General features: G+C 49.0%; 1 protein-coding gene across 1 annotated transcript; it reads right to left on the bottom strand.

Moving 5' to 3' along the window:
• Positions 1 to 1,218: 1,218 nt before the first annotated feature.
• On the bottom strand, positions 1,219 to 16,435 carry DMRTB1 (DMRT like family B with proline rich C-terminal 1). Its single transcript, XM_090048440.1, has 4 exons — positions 16,018 to 16,435; positions 14,191 to 14,423; positions 8,715 to 8,862; positions 1,219 to 2,312 (listed from the first exon to the last, which is right to left on the bottom strand). The coding sequence occupies exons 1-4, from the start codon at positions 16,433 to 16,435 to the stop codon at positions 2,209 to 2,211; spliced, it is 903 nt and encodes a 300-aa protein (XP_089904566.1). The 3' UTR covers positions 1,219 to 2,208.
• Positions 16,436 to 16,972: the final 537 nt, after the last annotated feature.

Below are 16,972 nucleotides of genomic sequence, written 5' to 3'. Positions count from 1 at the left end.
GCAGCAGGTAGTGGAGAAGCTTAATAGAAATCCAGCTCTCCTCCACTACTCGGAAGAAGCCGGAATCGAAAGTTTCCCCGATCGTGGTCAGCAGCGTGCTTGTCGTGGCCAGGCAGAGAACTGGGCGGTCACGTGGCGTGCTTACCTACTTGTTCCTCTCCGCTGCGTTTATATTAGCAGAAAATATAAAATTGTTTCACATCTATCAGAGTCAAATCAATGCTTCCTATTAACTTCAGATGATGTCAGAGCAGGGCTAAACATGCTCTAATGTTTCATCACGTCTCTTTTGGCTATCACGACGAGGGATGTACAATCAAACCAATGGGGTATGTAGCCATGAGCGATTAGGGGCTAAAAGTAAGCGTTGCCAAAAGTGATGCAATGAGGAAAATCTCACTGGGACACAAGGTCAGGATTTAAACAGCCCAAGCAAAAGTCCCAAAACACTTACAAATGGAAAGAAAACAGCAGCAGAAAATGAAAACAAGGAGTGTCTTTTGCCCACCTGGAGGCAGATTCGGACACAAGTAGTAGAGACTGTTTGCAGTCATTGAAAAGAGTGTGCTGGAGTCTTCCTTGCGTTGGAGTTTTAAAGCGATAAATGCAACAGGGAGAATAAGTCTGGAAAAATGAAAGTCACTTAAAATACTGCTCAACATCAGTGATGTATGTTAGGGTGGCTTGCATTGTTTTTGATGGGAGAGACTCAGGGCTGAGATGCGTTGCAAATCTGGTTCAAATTGTGCACTACAGCAAGTTAGTCTCCAATATAAACTTTGTAAATTTTTTTTTTACCTTCTCTTGGCAATCTAAAGTATACAGGCTCCATCTGTCACTCCCCAAACACCCTGGACAGGTGTCGTCCACCACCATAACGCAAAACCATTTGACCTGATAATTTACCCTGCTTTTCAAAATGAAATGAGTTTGAACTGGAATTTAGCTTCTTTAATTCTTCAGCTTAGCAAAATATTGCTAATATTCATACCAAACATAAGAAACAGAGCGAAGTGTGTTCACTTTGCCTTATTTTTCCACTTCTAAAATAGCATTCAGAAACTATTGAAGTAATAATCTTGAAGTCGAAATCACCTTCCGGGCTGGGGTGCCATATCGAATTGTTCTGAGAAATGTTTTGAAGTGGCCTGGATAAATTACACGAGCTTCAACAGTTAAAGATCAAATCAAAATTTAAATTTTAATGTTCTCATTTTATGCATCTTACTTTACTTATACAAAAACTATTATGCAAACATTAACAACCGATTTACTTAAAAACATTTTCTTAAGTAATATGGCAAGAGAAATACTTTTTTTTCAGTAGTATTCAAATATTATTGTCCTCATACGACAGTCTGTTCTATTTAGGTTGCTTATGATCAACACTGGTGTTCTGCTCCAGTTACAGCACATCCACTAATTTCTTCTATAGTGCAAAAGAAATTTCTAATTTATGTATGTTGGACTGCTGGCCCATGCACCTTAAAAATCAACTTTGGTATTCAGCTTTGATTATTTGGGGTTATACAGCCTGGACCAGATGTGCACGGTGCCCAGGGCGCTCCAGTTCTGCAACACGTTCACAATTTAAAGAGAAGGTGCCTCTTCAAGACAGCTGGGCCCAATGCTGAGGGGACACTAGATGTCTATCAAGAACAAAAAGAGACCCCCTCTTCCAATTTTCCTCCAAGCCCTCATAGACAAATGTCCCAAACCAAGTACTTTTCCTACATCTACGTCCCTGAACTCCAGTGTCTCAACAAAGTTGCACACGTCTGTCAGCAAAACGTCCCTTCCCTTGATTTTCCTGTTCTAAGTCCCACGGCTGAACTGCTCCACAACACCGAGAACAAGCTTGTCTTTGTAAGAGACCTTCGAACGATGCAGAATTTGAATGCTGCCTGGACCGTACAGGGACAAGACTGGGCCTACTGTACTCAGGTCCACCACAAGACATCAAAAAGCAAGAGAAAGCTCAGGGAAGAACTCCAACTTCAAGAGCTGCAATTCTCCACTGCTCTCCTCTCGTTCTAGGAGGCACTAATTTGCTGCAACACAAAAAAAGCTGATAGCAGTGATGCTGGTAGTCCTAATGCGACTATAAAATAGGTGAATTCCCCTCTTCTAATCTCGCCCACAATTAACTGATGATCTTCCCTGTCAGGAAGAGTGTGATGGGTGCTACCCAGCTGTTCCCTGGAGCATTTACTGTTTGGAGTACACAGCATGATCTCCGTCCGTTTCCTCCTGAGAAGATGGCTGGTTGCATTCGCAGATCACTCCGGATTCCTGGCTATCAGGGAAGGCCGCTAGGACACAAAAGCAAGATATGAGGTTCTCGAGTTTCCAAACAAAGAATGGAGCTGAATACAATGCCATTCATGACAACTTTAGTTGTGACTGCCCATGCAAGATGACCTTTGTTACTCCAGCCCAGTCTTTTCTCCAAGTAGTCAAAGTTGCTTGACCTTTCTGAGGACTAAGGTCGCTGAAGTTGCATTTTGGGTTTCAGACAGCAGCTGACCTTGCCCCAGCCCTGGCTAAGGAAGCAAAGCAAACGTTTTTTAAAATGGCAGTTGCATCCTTGCCAAGTAGTCTGGAAAGTTAAGGCCATATGAAAATAAGGATGAAAAGACAATGTCTTTGTGACTTTACATAGAACAAGCCATGTTGCCTGTTCACCATCGTGCACATTTAAGGATGCCAAAGGTGCAAAAGTTTTGACCGCATCCACCAAGCACCTATCAAACTGGAGCTCCTTAATTCATCAAGTTTGTACGTGCTGTTATCCACTTTAAAGCGCCGTCATATCCACACAAAAGAGGAGTCTTTTTTCAATAACCCGTTCTTTCAACGAAAAATAACCCCACCACCACGTTCTGCCCTTGGTTACAACTGGTGGTGAACTGGCACCATTGCAGGCCAGCAAGACTTACCATGTGGTATTTGTTATGTCAAAAGGATGTCTATGACCTTGCTACAGAAATTATGACGTGGAATATTATGCCAGCATCTAACGTATAGATTTTAAGTCACCTTTATAAACCTAACTGGAAACGAATCCAAACATCATTCAGCTGCAAAATCAAAATCTATGTTGTTCCTGCAACCGTGGAAGCTTTTTCAGCTCTGAGTTGTGAGTTGCCTTGGATTTCCACCAAGGCAGAGGTTCAAAGACATATCCTTTCCCATCATGTTTTCTTTCTGCTGGCATTTTGTATATCAAAACTATAAAAAACTCCCTCGTTTCCTTAACTCCTTGTCTAATTTGATAAACCATCTATCAAATTAGACAAGGAGTTAAGGAAACAAGGGAGTTTTTAAGTACAAATCAGCAAAGGAAATCCTCATGAATTAAGAAGCCTCAATTTGACAGATGGTCCGTGAACTCCATCAAAGTCTTTCAGTACCCTGACTTCCTTGTTCTGATCTGAATCCAGTGGATCTGCCAGCAGATCTAGCAACGTCTGCTTGGTTGGTTTGACTTCGTTTTCTTCTAAGAAAAAAAACACAGCAAGATCTCACTGGACCTGTCCACAATGATATTTATCAGGTTTTTTTTACTTTCTTTCCTCAATATTTATTATTCTTTCCCCAGACTTGAAACAGGAGCAAAATGCTTGAAATGATGTCTAGATTTACACTACCTTATCATATTACCATACTTCTGTATCTCCTATTGAAATGCTAAACATAATACATACAAAAATATGCTCTGCTTTCCTCTATCACCAGTCCAGTTCACCCTCACTCTCTTGTAATGAAAGGAAAAGCACTGACCCTTTAATATCGATACCAAAAAGTCCTGTTCCTACACTCAGATATTGCTCTCAGGAACAGTTTCCTGATTCCTGCTGACTTCAGGGGCTAAGTACAGACAGTCAAAAAGCCCAAGGCTGAATCGATTCAATCTTCACAGGTTTCTCTAAGCTGCATAGATTGAACCAATAATGACGTGAATGGACATTCACATTTGAATCCAGAAAGGCAGCCAGATGCCTGAAGCAGCCCAGGCCAGAAGCCAAGGGTGCTAAAGCACGCCTCCCTGCGTGGTGGCCACTGCTGAGAGCACCCGAATGCAGCCGAGTGCCCGACTGTCCCCCACGGGCGGGAACAGTCCCTCCAGCCCAGTCAGCACCGGGCATCTGCCCACACGGGGGGCTCCCCACGCCATGCCAAGCAGGGGTCTCCCACCCTGGTTAGGGTCCCCCAAGCCCTGCCAGAGGGGGAATTCCTCCCTCTGCATGGTCTGGCACTGGTTTAGCCCCCCCCTCACAGGTGCGGGGAGGACGTTCCCTGGCACCAGGGGCCCCGGCAGTGGACGTCAGCTGATATGGGGGGACCCCCGCACCTCAGTAGGGGATCCCTGCCCTGGGCAAGGCCCCGGAGCCCTGCTGCCAGTGCAGGGGGGAGTTCCCCCCTCCCCCTCCTCAGTGCAGTCTAGCTCTGGCTTGCTTCCCTGCCCTTGCGCGCTTGTGGGGATGGGACTAAGGGGTGGGAGTGGGGAATTCCCCCTCTGCACCAGGGCCGGGGCTGGAAAATCCTGCCTGGGGCAGGGGATCCCCGCAGAGCACTGGCTCGGCCCCAGGCTGGAGGGACTGTGCCCGCCTCTACCTGCAGGAGTGAGGCTAAAAGCTGGGGCCAAACCATGCAGGCGCCCCGGGCACAGCGGTAGGGCTCAAGGAAACCTGCCCAGGGCAGGGGAACCCCCACTGAAGCATGGGGATCAAGGCTGGCCCTGGTCTGGAGGGACGGCTCCCACCTGCATGTCAGTGACTCACACGTGGGGAGCCCTCGCACACCAGGCACTGGGGCCGGGGCTGTGGACGGGGGCTCTTCCCTCGTCTCCCCCCTGCCCTGCCGAGCTGACGGGCACTGTGACAGCCTGGGGCGAGGCAGGGCTGGCCCTGCTCAGCTGGAGCAGAGAGTGTGGGCCAAGGCTAGCTGCCCACCCTGTGCAGGGGGTTTGCGGAAAAGGTGCAAAGCATCCTGGGATGCCGGGAAACTGTGAGTTAGTGTGAGTCAGGAGGGGATTTGGGACAGAAGATCAATAGACCGGTTTAACCTAAATCAGTTAAGTTTGATACTACATTAATCCAGGTCTATTTTAAACCAGTTTCAGCCATTTTGAATAGACTGAATGTCTATTCTATTACAGGCTTAAACCAGATTCTGATCACTTAAACCGGTTTATGTGTAATGTCTGTCACTAGATCAGGTGTGTTAGAGTCCCCCTCTACACATTACACTTAAGTCATGATTACCCACGGAATTACACCTTAACTTGTGACCCAGCTACACATCCAAGCAATTCACGGTGTGATAAAACAAGCAAGAAACTGCAAAGCTTTTCCCCAGAAAATGTGCAATAACTTTGCAGCTTGTTCTAACTATGCCATTAATTGAATGCGTGGCCCAGTGCTCCCCCCTGTGGCTAGGAGCCTCATCAGCTGAGGGACTTCCAGCCACAGGGCTGCGCGCCCTGCTGCCGGCCCGTGGCTGCCAAGGTTTGCAATGGTGGCAGTGTTGTCAGCTGCAGGGCTTGCAGCGGGGCGGCAGGGAGAACATTGTCCCCACGCTTTCCATGCTGCAAGCGCCGCAGCCAGTGTCACAGCAGAACTCACAATGGGGGCAGTAGGGAGAAAGTTGCCCCTGCTGCGAGACTCATGGGGTCTCGCTCCTAATTTGCAATGGCACAGGACTAGACAAGGAATCCCAATTCTAAGGTCAGCCCCCAGGTCCAATAGTATCCTTGCACTCTAGAAAGATTTGATTCTAGACCTGATCTCACCTCTCTCTACAACAAACCTGAACTGGAATATCTAATTTAGCCATCCCCAATCGCAGAGAAAATGAAGGTCCAAACTCCACTCTTTCAGGACATCCTTATTTTTGCTTATTGATACAAATGAAATGATGATGGTGTTTCCAGTAAAGAGACTATAACAAGCACAGTCACCCTTATTTGATTCAATGAGGCTAATGCACTCTTTAGTGTACTCCGCATAATACAGAAGAGACAGAACTCTCCCAAGACGTGTGAATAGCAGTTTATTTGTAAACTGTCCATCACAAGGACAAGGCATTTGAGCACATTCTTGTATTTCCCTCGTAAGAGAGAAATAATCAATATGTATATAAGTCTTTTCATCAACAATTTTGCATCAGCAAGGGCATTCATTTTCCTGGTACTAGTGGTTAATTCTCTGAGCAGTTCTTCCCTCTTGTGGTCACAAATGGCTATATTTCAATTTGTCAAACTAGTTACACATGCACAATCACTGTGAATATATATCTGACGTCTTCCAAACATGGGTTATGAGTTATGACAATGACTGAAAATGAAAGGTAAAACGTTATCCATATAGGAAATATATAATAGTGTGGGGACTGAGTCCTTTTGTCTAAAATACTGCTTCCACAACCTGGGCAGGTGATTTTTTTTTTACAGCTGGCTAAAATGCAAGATTTCTGTTTTGAAATACATTTATATATTTTTTAAAAGTTAGTTTGTGTGCTGTTCTGGAGAAAAGCACTTTGCTTTACATATCCTGTGACCCAGAAATTCTGAACAAAGGTTTTGGGAACATCAATGTAGAACATTTTGAAATTAAATTTTCCCTGTCAGGATCTGCACCTGTTGTGTTGAGACTAACAATAGTTTCAGTTTAAAGGAGCAGTTGCTAAGGTTCCCAGGAGACCTGCAGACACCTCTGGACTTCTAGACTTCCCACCAGTTGGCTCCCTGGGCTGCCTGCCTCCTGCCATGGGGATGTCCTGGAGCCACCCACTCCTAAAATTCACCCCACGACTTCCAAGTCCTGAGGCTAGGCTCTGTTAGGCAACCTCATCCTGAAAGGCCTCATCAGCATCGGGTTTGACTGGATTTCCAAGTTCCTCACTGCACAGCTAGGAATCAAGCTCTGGTTAGAGTTGGGGCTCCCAGGCCGTTCAGATGCCTGGAAACTCTGGCACAACGGGCATTTATAGCCATGGTCTGGGAGTCGGGGGGCTCCAAGAGCTGCTCTAATTAAAGCACCCGTAGCACCACATGTATCAGCATCCCAGATCGTCAAACAAGCTTTAGTTAAAGCGCTCCTGCCATCATTTTTCAGCATGGGGATGCTGATACACGTGATGCTGGAGTCTGATGAAGCAGAGTAATTACCACGCTCCAGCAGACTCAATTAATCAAAACGCACTTAGGGTTACCACATGTCCCAAACACGTCCTGTTTTTTGGACCCCTGTACTGCATCCAAGTGGGTTTTTAAAATAAGAGCAAATGTCCAGTTTTCTGCTCTCCTGGGCTGGCTGCTTGGGGCTGGGAGCAGCAGGCAAGGCGACTGGCTGTTGGGGGTCTGGTGCTCCCTGCATGGGGTCCGGCAAGCCAGGTAAACAGAGAGAGAGAGAAAGCGTGTGCGTGAGCAATGCGGGAGCAGCTTGGGCAGCAGGGCTGGGGGGGCTGGGGTCTGCGGGTCAGGAGTGAGGGGCATCAGCAGGGCTGGGAGTGAGGGGCTGGGAGAAGGGCAGGGGTCTGTGGGTCAGGAGTGCACTGGCAGGGCTGGCAGGGGGCAGGGGCTGCAGGTTGGGAGTGAGGGGCACCGGCAGGAGGTCAGGGGGCTTCAGATCAGGAGTGAGGGACATGAGGGACAGGGTGGGTGACTGTGGGTTGGGTGTGCAGGACACTGGCAGCGCCAGGGGGCTGTGGGTCAGGAATGAGGGGCACCAGCAAGGGGTGGGAGGCATGGTACTGCTGTTTGGGAGTGAGGGGCACTGGCAGAGCTGGGGTCAGTGGGTCCGGAGTGAGGGGGAGCAGCAGGGCTGGTGGGGGGTCGCTTGTCAGTAAGGGGCAACAGAATGGGCAGGGGCAGGGCACTGGCATGTCACTGCCTGCCACCATCATATTCCCTCTGTTCTCCTCCCCGGTGACAGGTGTCCTCTTTTTTGGGGCCTGGAAATATGGTAACTAGATGCGCTATTATATATTTCTGGCATAAATAATGTTTTACCTTTCATTTTCAGTCATTGTCATAACTTATATCCCACATTTGAGAGAAGGCAGATATACATCCACAGTGATTGTATAGCTGTAAATACAGCGCAACGGAGCAGCCTCGCTACATGTATATAGGTGCCCAACATGCCTGGCTTCCCCCGAGCTGCATACTTTTGAAACAGTGAGGTCCCCTGTAGCGTGCCATGGGGACCCTCCCACCTTTGCTTGAGCAGGGGGTCTCTGAAATCAAGACAATTTGGGTCATACAATTTAGTATGAATACATCAGTATATTCTAACCAAACTCCGTTTTGGCTGAAAATTTCTCACTGATTCTGTTGTCATATTTCCTGTAAATTATTTTCCACTGCAAGATGAAGGCAACACGAAACTGGTACAGCATGCATGCAAATAAGGGCCACCTGGAAAGTTTAATTACACAATAAAGATCCAATTCTACCGTCCCTCCAGATACAACTCCTGTTGATTTTAATGGGCTTTTACATGGTTAGTAATGGAGCAGCAAGTGTATGAACATTAACATAAACTACATTGTACCTAGACAGCACACAATACACACCAAGCAAAGTGAAATCACCATACGTACACACTTTTGTTAGAGGTTTAGACCTTAACGAGCTAAACACATTATCCATTTTACCAAGCTCTGCCATGAGTCGTGCAAGAGCTCACACTCATCGCACACCTTCTTACCAGCTGCGTCCTTGGAGGCGTCAGGCAGAGCGCCGAGTGGGAAGGGCGGTGATGGAATATAGTGAATCCCCGGCAGGAAGCCCGGCGGTATAAACTGAGGAAGCGGAGAGTAGTAACCTTGTCGGAAATCTCCACCTGCATCTGGAATCTGCACAAACACCAAACAAAGCTGCAGTGCAGATGCATCTCACCCGCCAAATCAAAGGCCAAACTCTGTCCTGGCTTACACCGCTTCTGAGGGCAGCAGGGCCACATCACAGCCACTGTTTTGTGACAGTGTATTTAGAAATGTTTGGTTTCCCCACCTTCTTCACAACCCCTGGCCTTGTCATTTGTGAGCCATGTGCCATGCTACTAGGTGCTGGACCTGAGACAAAAGAAGTGCATCTTGCACGATGCTGTCATGGATGCTAATATTATGAATTTTAGAATACGTCTGTCTGTCTGTTCCTAGCTCTTTATTTGCGCTCTGACTGGCTGACCAAGTAATGCAGGGGGGCGGGAGCGTGTCTGAGCCCAACGTCTGAGCTCTCAAGAGGCTCACTGGACTCAGTGTTATGGCCAGAGGTTGCTCCTTCCTGTGAGAGCCAGGTTTTAACACTTGCCATGCCCAAGACTGCACTTGGACGAGGGGGTAAAAAGCACCTGTTCAAATTTGCTGATGACACTAAGATGTGGGGGGACGTGGGCACACTGGAAGGGAGGAATAGGCTGCAATCAGACCTAGACAGGTTACAGGGGTGGGCGGATGAGAACAGGATGGGATTCAACACCGACAAGTGCAAGGTGCTGCACCTGGGGAGGAACAACCGGCACCATACCTACAGGCTGGGGACTCCCTGCTCGTCAGTGCAGAGGCAAGAAAGGATCTTGGAGTCATCATTGATGCCAGGATGAACATGGGCCAGCAGTGTGGGGACGCGGTCAGGAAGGCCAACTGCACCTTGTCCTGCACCCACAGATGCATCTCGAGCAGGTCCAGGGAGGTGATCCTCCCCCTCTGTGCGGCACTGGTCAGGCCGCGGCTGGAGTACTGCGTCCAGGTCTGGGCGCCGCACTTCAGGAGGGATGTGGACAGCATGGAGAGGGTCCAGAGGAGCCACCCGCATGATGAGAGGGCAGCAGGGCAGGCCCTACGCGGAGAGGCGACGGGACCTGAACCTGTTCAGCCTCCACAAGAGAAGGCCGAGGGGGGATCTAGTGGCCTGTTATAAACTAGTCAGGGGGGATCAGCAGGCACTGGGGGAGTCCCTGTTCCCCTGAGCACTCCCAGGAGTGACCAGGAATAACGGTCGCAAGCTGGCAGAGGGCAGGTTTAGGCTAGATATCAGGAAGCGCTACTTCACAGTCAGGGCAGCTAGGGTCTGGAACCAGCTTCCAAGAGAAGTGGTGCTGGCTCCTACCCTGGGGGTCTTTAAGAGGAGGCTGGATGAACACCCTGCTGGGGTCGTTTGACCCTAGTACTCTTTCCTTCCATGGCAGGGGGTCGAACTCGATCTGCTCAGGTCCCTTCCGACCCGACCAACTATGAAACTATGAAATGTGGGGGGGCCGAGCAGGGGAAAAGCCAGCCCACCACAGCGGTGGTGGGGAGGAGACAGCGGGCCCGGTCTGATAGCCACGGCAGCAGCTGGGGGAGGGAAGGAGTGGGCCTCCTCCTCCCCTTGGGCCTGGGCCCACTCCTCCCCCACCCCCCTCCTCCATGTTGGCCCTGAGCCAGATCCTCCCATCCCTGAGCGGGCCTAACATGGCAGGGGGAGGAGCGGGCACGCCATGGTGTCAGCAGTGACGGGGGTCAGGGGAGGATTGGGCCTGATGCGGGGAGGAGTGAGCCTGAGCTGGCGGAAAAGCCGGCCTGCTGCGGCAGGGTGCGGGGGGACACCGGGCCCAGCCCGGCCCAGCACAGCAGGCCCACTCCTCCCTTCCCCCCCCCACTGCGGCGGGGAGGGGGGAGCAGGCCTGGACCCCAGGCAGCGGGAGGGAAGAGGGAGTGGGCCTGGGGGGGGCCCAGGGGGGATGCCACACAATGTCACTTGATGTGACCTGCTATTAGTTCCTGTGCTTGTCTTGAGTTATCTAAAAGCCCTAATTTCCATCATTAGAGAGAGTTTCTGAAATTTGCCAAGCAAATTCTATCATGTTGCTCTTGATCACATCTTAGGCAAAGGAGAGGCCAGAACTGACTTCACAGGTAGACGTGTGACATGGTAATCGTTTTCTTTTGCTAGATTTTTCACTATTAAATTCCTATTCCAGGGAAATCTAGAAATCATAACCCAGGTACCACTAAAGTCGATGAGAGGCTAGGCTGCTGGTCTCATGTTTTACACCATACCCATCAACAAAGTATCCGAGTACCTGAGTTGAAGACTTGAAGATCTGCCCCGCTGTTAATGATTTGGCCCTTGTACAATTAACAAATGCCACGGGTGCTTACTACCAAGGAGTCACACTGACATGTTGAACTATAATATGTAAAATTCTCAATTATTTGGGTTTTAGTTTGCTAGTCTCCAGACAGTGCTGCCAGATTCTCACTTTCATAAGCACAGGTGTTTTTATCAAAATCCTTGAAGCTGACACATTAAGAATAGCCCCGCCCCATCCACAGTCACAACTGGAAGTGTCCTTCTGTCCCCGCTCTCCTTCATCGACCAGGCCCCCCAAGCTGGACTTTATTAACCATCATGTCCCCACTTACCTTGGAAAATTTAGCCTAACCAGGGAACCTGGCCACAAAGGAGAGGGAAAATAGAAGAGCGTCAGGCACCACAGTAACATTTCCAAATCAAAAAGTTCTAAAATATTCCAACTCTGGCCAAGTTTCCATGGAAATTTTAGATGGATTTTGTGATGTGTTGTACATTTGTAATTAAATATGGTACCATTTCTTTAAACGTGGTTAGGCTTTGTGCTTCCTTAGACACCACAGGCACAGACAGAAGTGACAATTTTCGCCTGATCTGGCCCCAGAAAGCGCTCTACAGACGTTACCAAACGGAAGTGTACAGCTGCAGACCACTTTAAAAGGGCCCAATCTCGTGAAAATCTGAACCCTCATGCAATAAGAGTTCAGATGAACACACTCCCAAACAGCGCGTGTTCTGTAACTTGTGTCTGCAGAGCTCCCATCCTGTTGCTGCTTTCATAATGGGGGGGGATGCGGGGAAGGAACAGATGGAGTTTGGTCTGAGGTGTTTTAAGCCAATGCTGAAGGGTGAGGGAGGTGGCTTGGAGCCCACCCCCTGAGGTGCAGGGGCTCCAATCCACCCACCCCACCCTCCAGCTTCCCAAAACAAGCTCCCTGTACTCCCTTCCTCCCCTCCCATTTGGAAAACAGCATCCAGGCCAGGAGAGGGGAGTGGCATTGCTACGGAGACTGGGCACAGGCTCACTGGAATCCCCAACTCCCCAACCCACCAGTGAACTTCTGTTGGGTTGGCAGGAACGTTGCAACTCATAGCGCTTCCTGCAAAGTGCCACGAGCTGCAACAGGGAGCTGCTCTTCTGTCTGCGCCCCATGTTTTACTTTCAGTTTTGGTTTCCATTCAAAACTATAACGTTACCATCCATATAAGCTGTGTAGTGTTCTCTCTGCTAGTCTGATCTCCCCACCACTGTGGAACCACACGATATAACAGTTTTCTTTTCTTTTTTTCTATTTGGTAGAAACTTTCCACAGGAAAGTTCTGGCTGCTATATTTCCAATGCCCGAGAGCAGAAGAGAAAAGTGCAGCAGTCTCACAAACGAGCAGGCTTATCACACGGACCTACAATTGCTGCCTGGATTTATCTCACACTGCAATGTCTTGATCTAGTCTAACAGGAGCCCCTTGCTTGACACAGAAACAGGATTTCCAGGCTTGGCAGGGATTGGAGGTAAACTCTCTTTGAAGGCCCTGATGCAGGAATGACAGTAAAATGGAAAAAATGGGAACAGACAGTTTTATACCATGTGATGGTACTTATGAAAAGATGATGGGTAAATGCTGCTGAGCCGCTTTGTGAAGTGCTTTGAGAGCTACTGAGGAAACACACTCTATATAAGAGCTAACTGTTCCTGTTCCATTAATGTATTATTGTTCTGACCTGTGTTATGAACATTATCTGGACTATTACATTTAAAGTGGTGAAGGGAAACATTTACTTTTCATCATTTATATCCTGGGTTTCCCTTTTAGCAATTCTCTGACTTTGGACCAGCACAACAACTGACTCCACTTTACTTGCACAGATGTTAGGTGCTTGCTGACTGCTATTGCTAAACACTGACATTTCCCCCTTCTGCTCCAACACCCTGCTGCATGTTTAGCTTTGCTACCTTGGAGAGAGATGGCATTTTATTTAAATGCAAGGAAAATGGTTTTCTTTAAATCTCCTTTTAAGAGTCACAAACACATTCTGTTAATTTGCAAAATCTTATATATATTTTTTAATTAAAAAAATAGCAACTGAATGGTCTCAGTTGTTCAGCAGTGTCTCATTCATTGGACACTTCTGCCATTTCTGTCCTAACATATCATATATGCAGCAATTTTCTGAGGAACAGTAAAACATGGACCTGCAGTTTTAGGGTCAGACCCATCTCTCGTGTGCTGCAGTGATACAGGCCAAGCTATGTGCACTGCTCTTTCTCTGCTGCTGCAGCAGGAAATCAAGACCCACAAAAAACAGCCATGAAGCTGTCCCCAATTGCTCTTCTTAATACCACAGCCCCATGGGGCTTTGCAGCAGCAGGGAATCATAAAAGCTTTGTACTGCCTTCTCCCAACCTGCCTTCTTCCCATCTGGGTCCACTCCTTATTGCCCCAGTCTGGATCCTCCTGTCTCTTCATAGTTTCATAGATGTAGGGTCAGAAGGGACCTAAGTAGATCATCAAGTTCGACCGCTTGCCCTGGGCAGGAATGAATACTGGGCTTATATGACCCCAGGTAGGTTTGAGCTCATATGACCCCAGCTAGGTAATTATCAAGCCTCCTCTTAAAGACCCCCAGGGTAGGAGCCAGCACCACTTTCCTTGGAAGTTGGTCTCTGAACTCCTGCAGTTGTCAGCTCTGGACGTCAGCTCTGTCTCGGATATTTCACTGGGAAAGCCAAGAGGTGTCACTGCAGGCATTTTGGTTGCCAGCTACACTGACAGAAAGTCACATTCGAGTTACAATTTTCCCTAAGAAACCTTTTCCTACAAGGCCTCTCCATCCAGAAATGTCTTTTCAGACAATAGGAGCCGGGTGCTCAGAGCACACGCAAGATCTGGATGCTCCAGTCACAATGCTTCTGATTTTTCTGGATTGGAGCGAGACCTTTAGCACTATTATGTGTCATACTTCCTTCCACTTAATATATCAAGATGCTGTTTGAAGAAACTCGTAGCCAGGGTAACGTTTCATGGTTACTTTAACAGCAAGATTGCATCCAACAGCAAAGGAGCAATATATTCAGCAGCAGTTTAAAAAAAAAAAAATCACTCCTTACCGACAGAGAAGCTGTGCTTGCTGGTACGTGGCCGCTGGGAGCGTGTCTGTAACCTCTGTGGAGGGGGATCCCTGCAGATGCTGGTATGCCCCTGCAGCTGGGCTGATTGAGGGCAAAGCCCATGGGGAATGGGTGGTAAGGGTACACACCGGAATACCCCGGGTACACTTTCGGAGGCTCTCGCTCGAGGAATTCTGGGCTAACCAGGCACTCTGGAGGCAGAGCAGGGTAGGCTGTGAAACAACCAGGAAGGAAAAGTCAAAATAAACACCCCGAAAAAATCACAATAAATCAAAATACTAAAGACTCACGGTGCCTGATTCTAGTCTTAGCCAGTGGAACGGTGCGCCAAGCCTGGCCCATTGGTTTTACATGCAGCTGCTAATCATTTTGAATGTTTTTTTAGACCCTTAGTCCTGGGAAATTAGAAAGGCTGAAAATCAGGGGGTGAAGCAGGTAACAAAGAGTAAATGGATTCTCTTCTGCCACGCGCCAGTAGCAGCAGCTGAAATACCATCCCCTCTAAGACCTGCACACCAGCATCACTAATTACTTACACCAATGCAGGGGAACGAAGCACCTGATGCCTGATGCTATCTGTCATTGCTACAGGGTTAATTTTTAGAGAGTCAGTTCCCTTTTATTATCATTTAAAACAGACCCCTCACCAGTGATCTTCCTGAGACAGAGGTGGAGACTCATTTACAGCTAGGCTGTCAGCAGATTAGCCCCATCCGTTCAAATCGCTCCTAGAGATTCACTAGTCTGGTGAGGCCCATGCAAATTAAAATAAAAGACGAAAGAAACATTCACTGGCAGATCAGCTGATACCACTAGCCTCCGACATGGCTCTTTCCTCTGGATCTGTCAAAGCAGATGGTCTATCTTTGTCTGTCTTCTTGATTGCTATTGTCTGAGGGCTCAGTTCTTCCATTGCAACGAACTCAGAAAGACCACAGCAAGTCAGAATGGTTTTAACACTGCTGATTATGATTTGCAAGCTCTGGGTTTAGTTGATGAATCGTGTTTGCGCACCTAATAGCGCTACCCTTGTGCGGCATCCCGCAGCACCCTTGAAAGGCTCCCAAGGCACCCCAGCGTGCTGTGACACCCTGCTTAGGAATCACATGCTCAAAACCAGATTGCCAGAAACAATTTGAGAGGCAACAGATGAAACCACCACGACATTTCCTTTTGCAGCTCTTGTCCTATATGTAAATATGAATAAACTTTACACCAAATTATTCCAGCTGAGCCTAGTCTTTATTGCAGCAACCAAGCCCAGATCCCTCCCATTGAGCTTCCCAATTCATTTGCAAGCACTGGGCGGGGGGCATATGGCTTTGTGCTGGACGGGATGCGTGCATATTTAAAGTCAGTAACACAGCTCAGAAGAGCAATCAAAAGGTGCTGTCCTCGATACTCAGGGCTGTGCTCCCCCCACCCCACTGCCTCCTTTCCCTCCTAAACAGGGAACTGAGGCATGAATTCAGCTTTGAAACAATGAAACGAGCACAAAAGCTGCCTGGGATTGTTCCTATGCAGCTCAGAAACTGCAAAACCAAGGTTGTGCACCAAGCACGTCCCAAGTGGGGAACAGCTCAGGGCACTGGGCCATGGGAGGCCAGGTTGACTTCTGTCTCTCTAGACAGGCAGAAAAGGTAGCTGGACAGATGCTGATCAGACAGCTGCCACGGAGAGATGTACAGACAGATGCTGAGTGACACACGGACAGACAAAAGCAAACAGAGATGGATAGGCTGAAGCAAGCCATCTTCAGTAGAGGCTAACAGGACAGACACACCCCAGCACTGCGCCGGGCCCTACCGAAATCCCCAAAGGGCGGAGAGCCAGGCGCGTCTAGTGCCCTGCGGGTCACCGTTCTGCTGCTGCTGCCTGGTCCTGGGTCGGCAGCCTTGGCTCCCTCATGCCCGCCCGCGTGGCTGCTCTGATCGGAGGTGCTGGAGCTGACAGCAGGCGTCCCGCGTCCTTCGCCGTGGCCCGGGGTGCAGGGTGCAGGTGGCGACACCCCCTCGGGCAGGGGGTCTGGGTCCTGCCTCCACAACGCCTTCTGGGCTGCCATGATCTTCTGACGCTCCGTGATGAGCGCGCATTTCTCGCAAGGGCACAGCTTCCAGCGGCAGTGGCCCGTGTGGCCTTTCACCGGCACCACGAAGCCGTGGTTTCGGCAGCGGGAGCACTTGGGCTTTCGCAGAGCTGCCTTCTCAGCATCCTTGGCCTCCATGGCACTTCCAGCCAGGCAGGCACCTGAAAACCAGGCGCAGCCAGAGCTGGGAGCTGGAGTCTAAGGCAGGTTGGGACAGATCTCTCTTGTACCCGCACCTATACAATGTAGCAAGTGAGGCTGCTGGGCCCTGTGCACCGGAGAGGAGGAGCTCATGTGCATCCAGCAGCACTTGTCAGCAGAAGGGGGGAGCAATGCTGCAAGGGGTTGCAAGAGGCAGCCCTGCTCTGGAGCAAGGAAGTCCTGCACATTTGTATAGTGGTTGGGGCAGTGCTACTAAAAGGCCCTGATCTGCTCTCAGACAGAGCCCTCCACTTTCCAAGAGCTGGGTGGGGAGCGGTGGGCAATGCTCTTGCTGGGGGCTGCACAAGGCGCTTATCGAATATTGTCCCTTTCCCATGCTGTTGCGTGATCATAAGAGAAATGGCTGCATGGCTTTGACCAGAAAGTAGACACAGCCAAGTCTGCAAACACACGGCCACTAATCATTTGTGTGCCCATGCCCTACAGTTGCATGTGTAGATCAAGTAGGAGCAC

The sequence above is a fragment of the Crocodylus siamensis genome, chromosome 5, assembly GCF_052110815.1.
Source record: "Crocodylus siamensis isolate JL-2025a chromosome 5, ASM5211081v1, whole genome shotgun sequence".
In the NCBI taxonomy this organism is placed as follows: Eukaryota; Metazoa; Chordata; order Crocodylia; family Crocodylidae; genus Crocodylus; species Crocodylus siamensis.
Note: the sequence above shows the minus strand (reverse complement) of the source record. Positions and strands in the feature narration are given on the sequence as shown.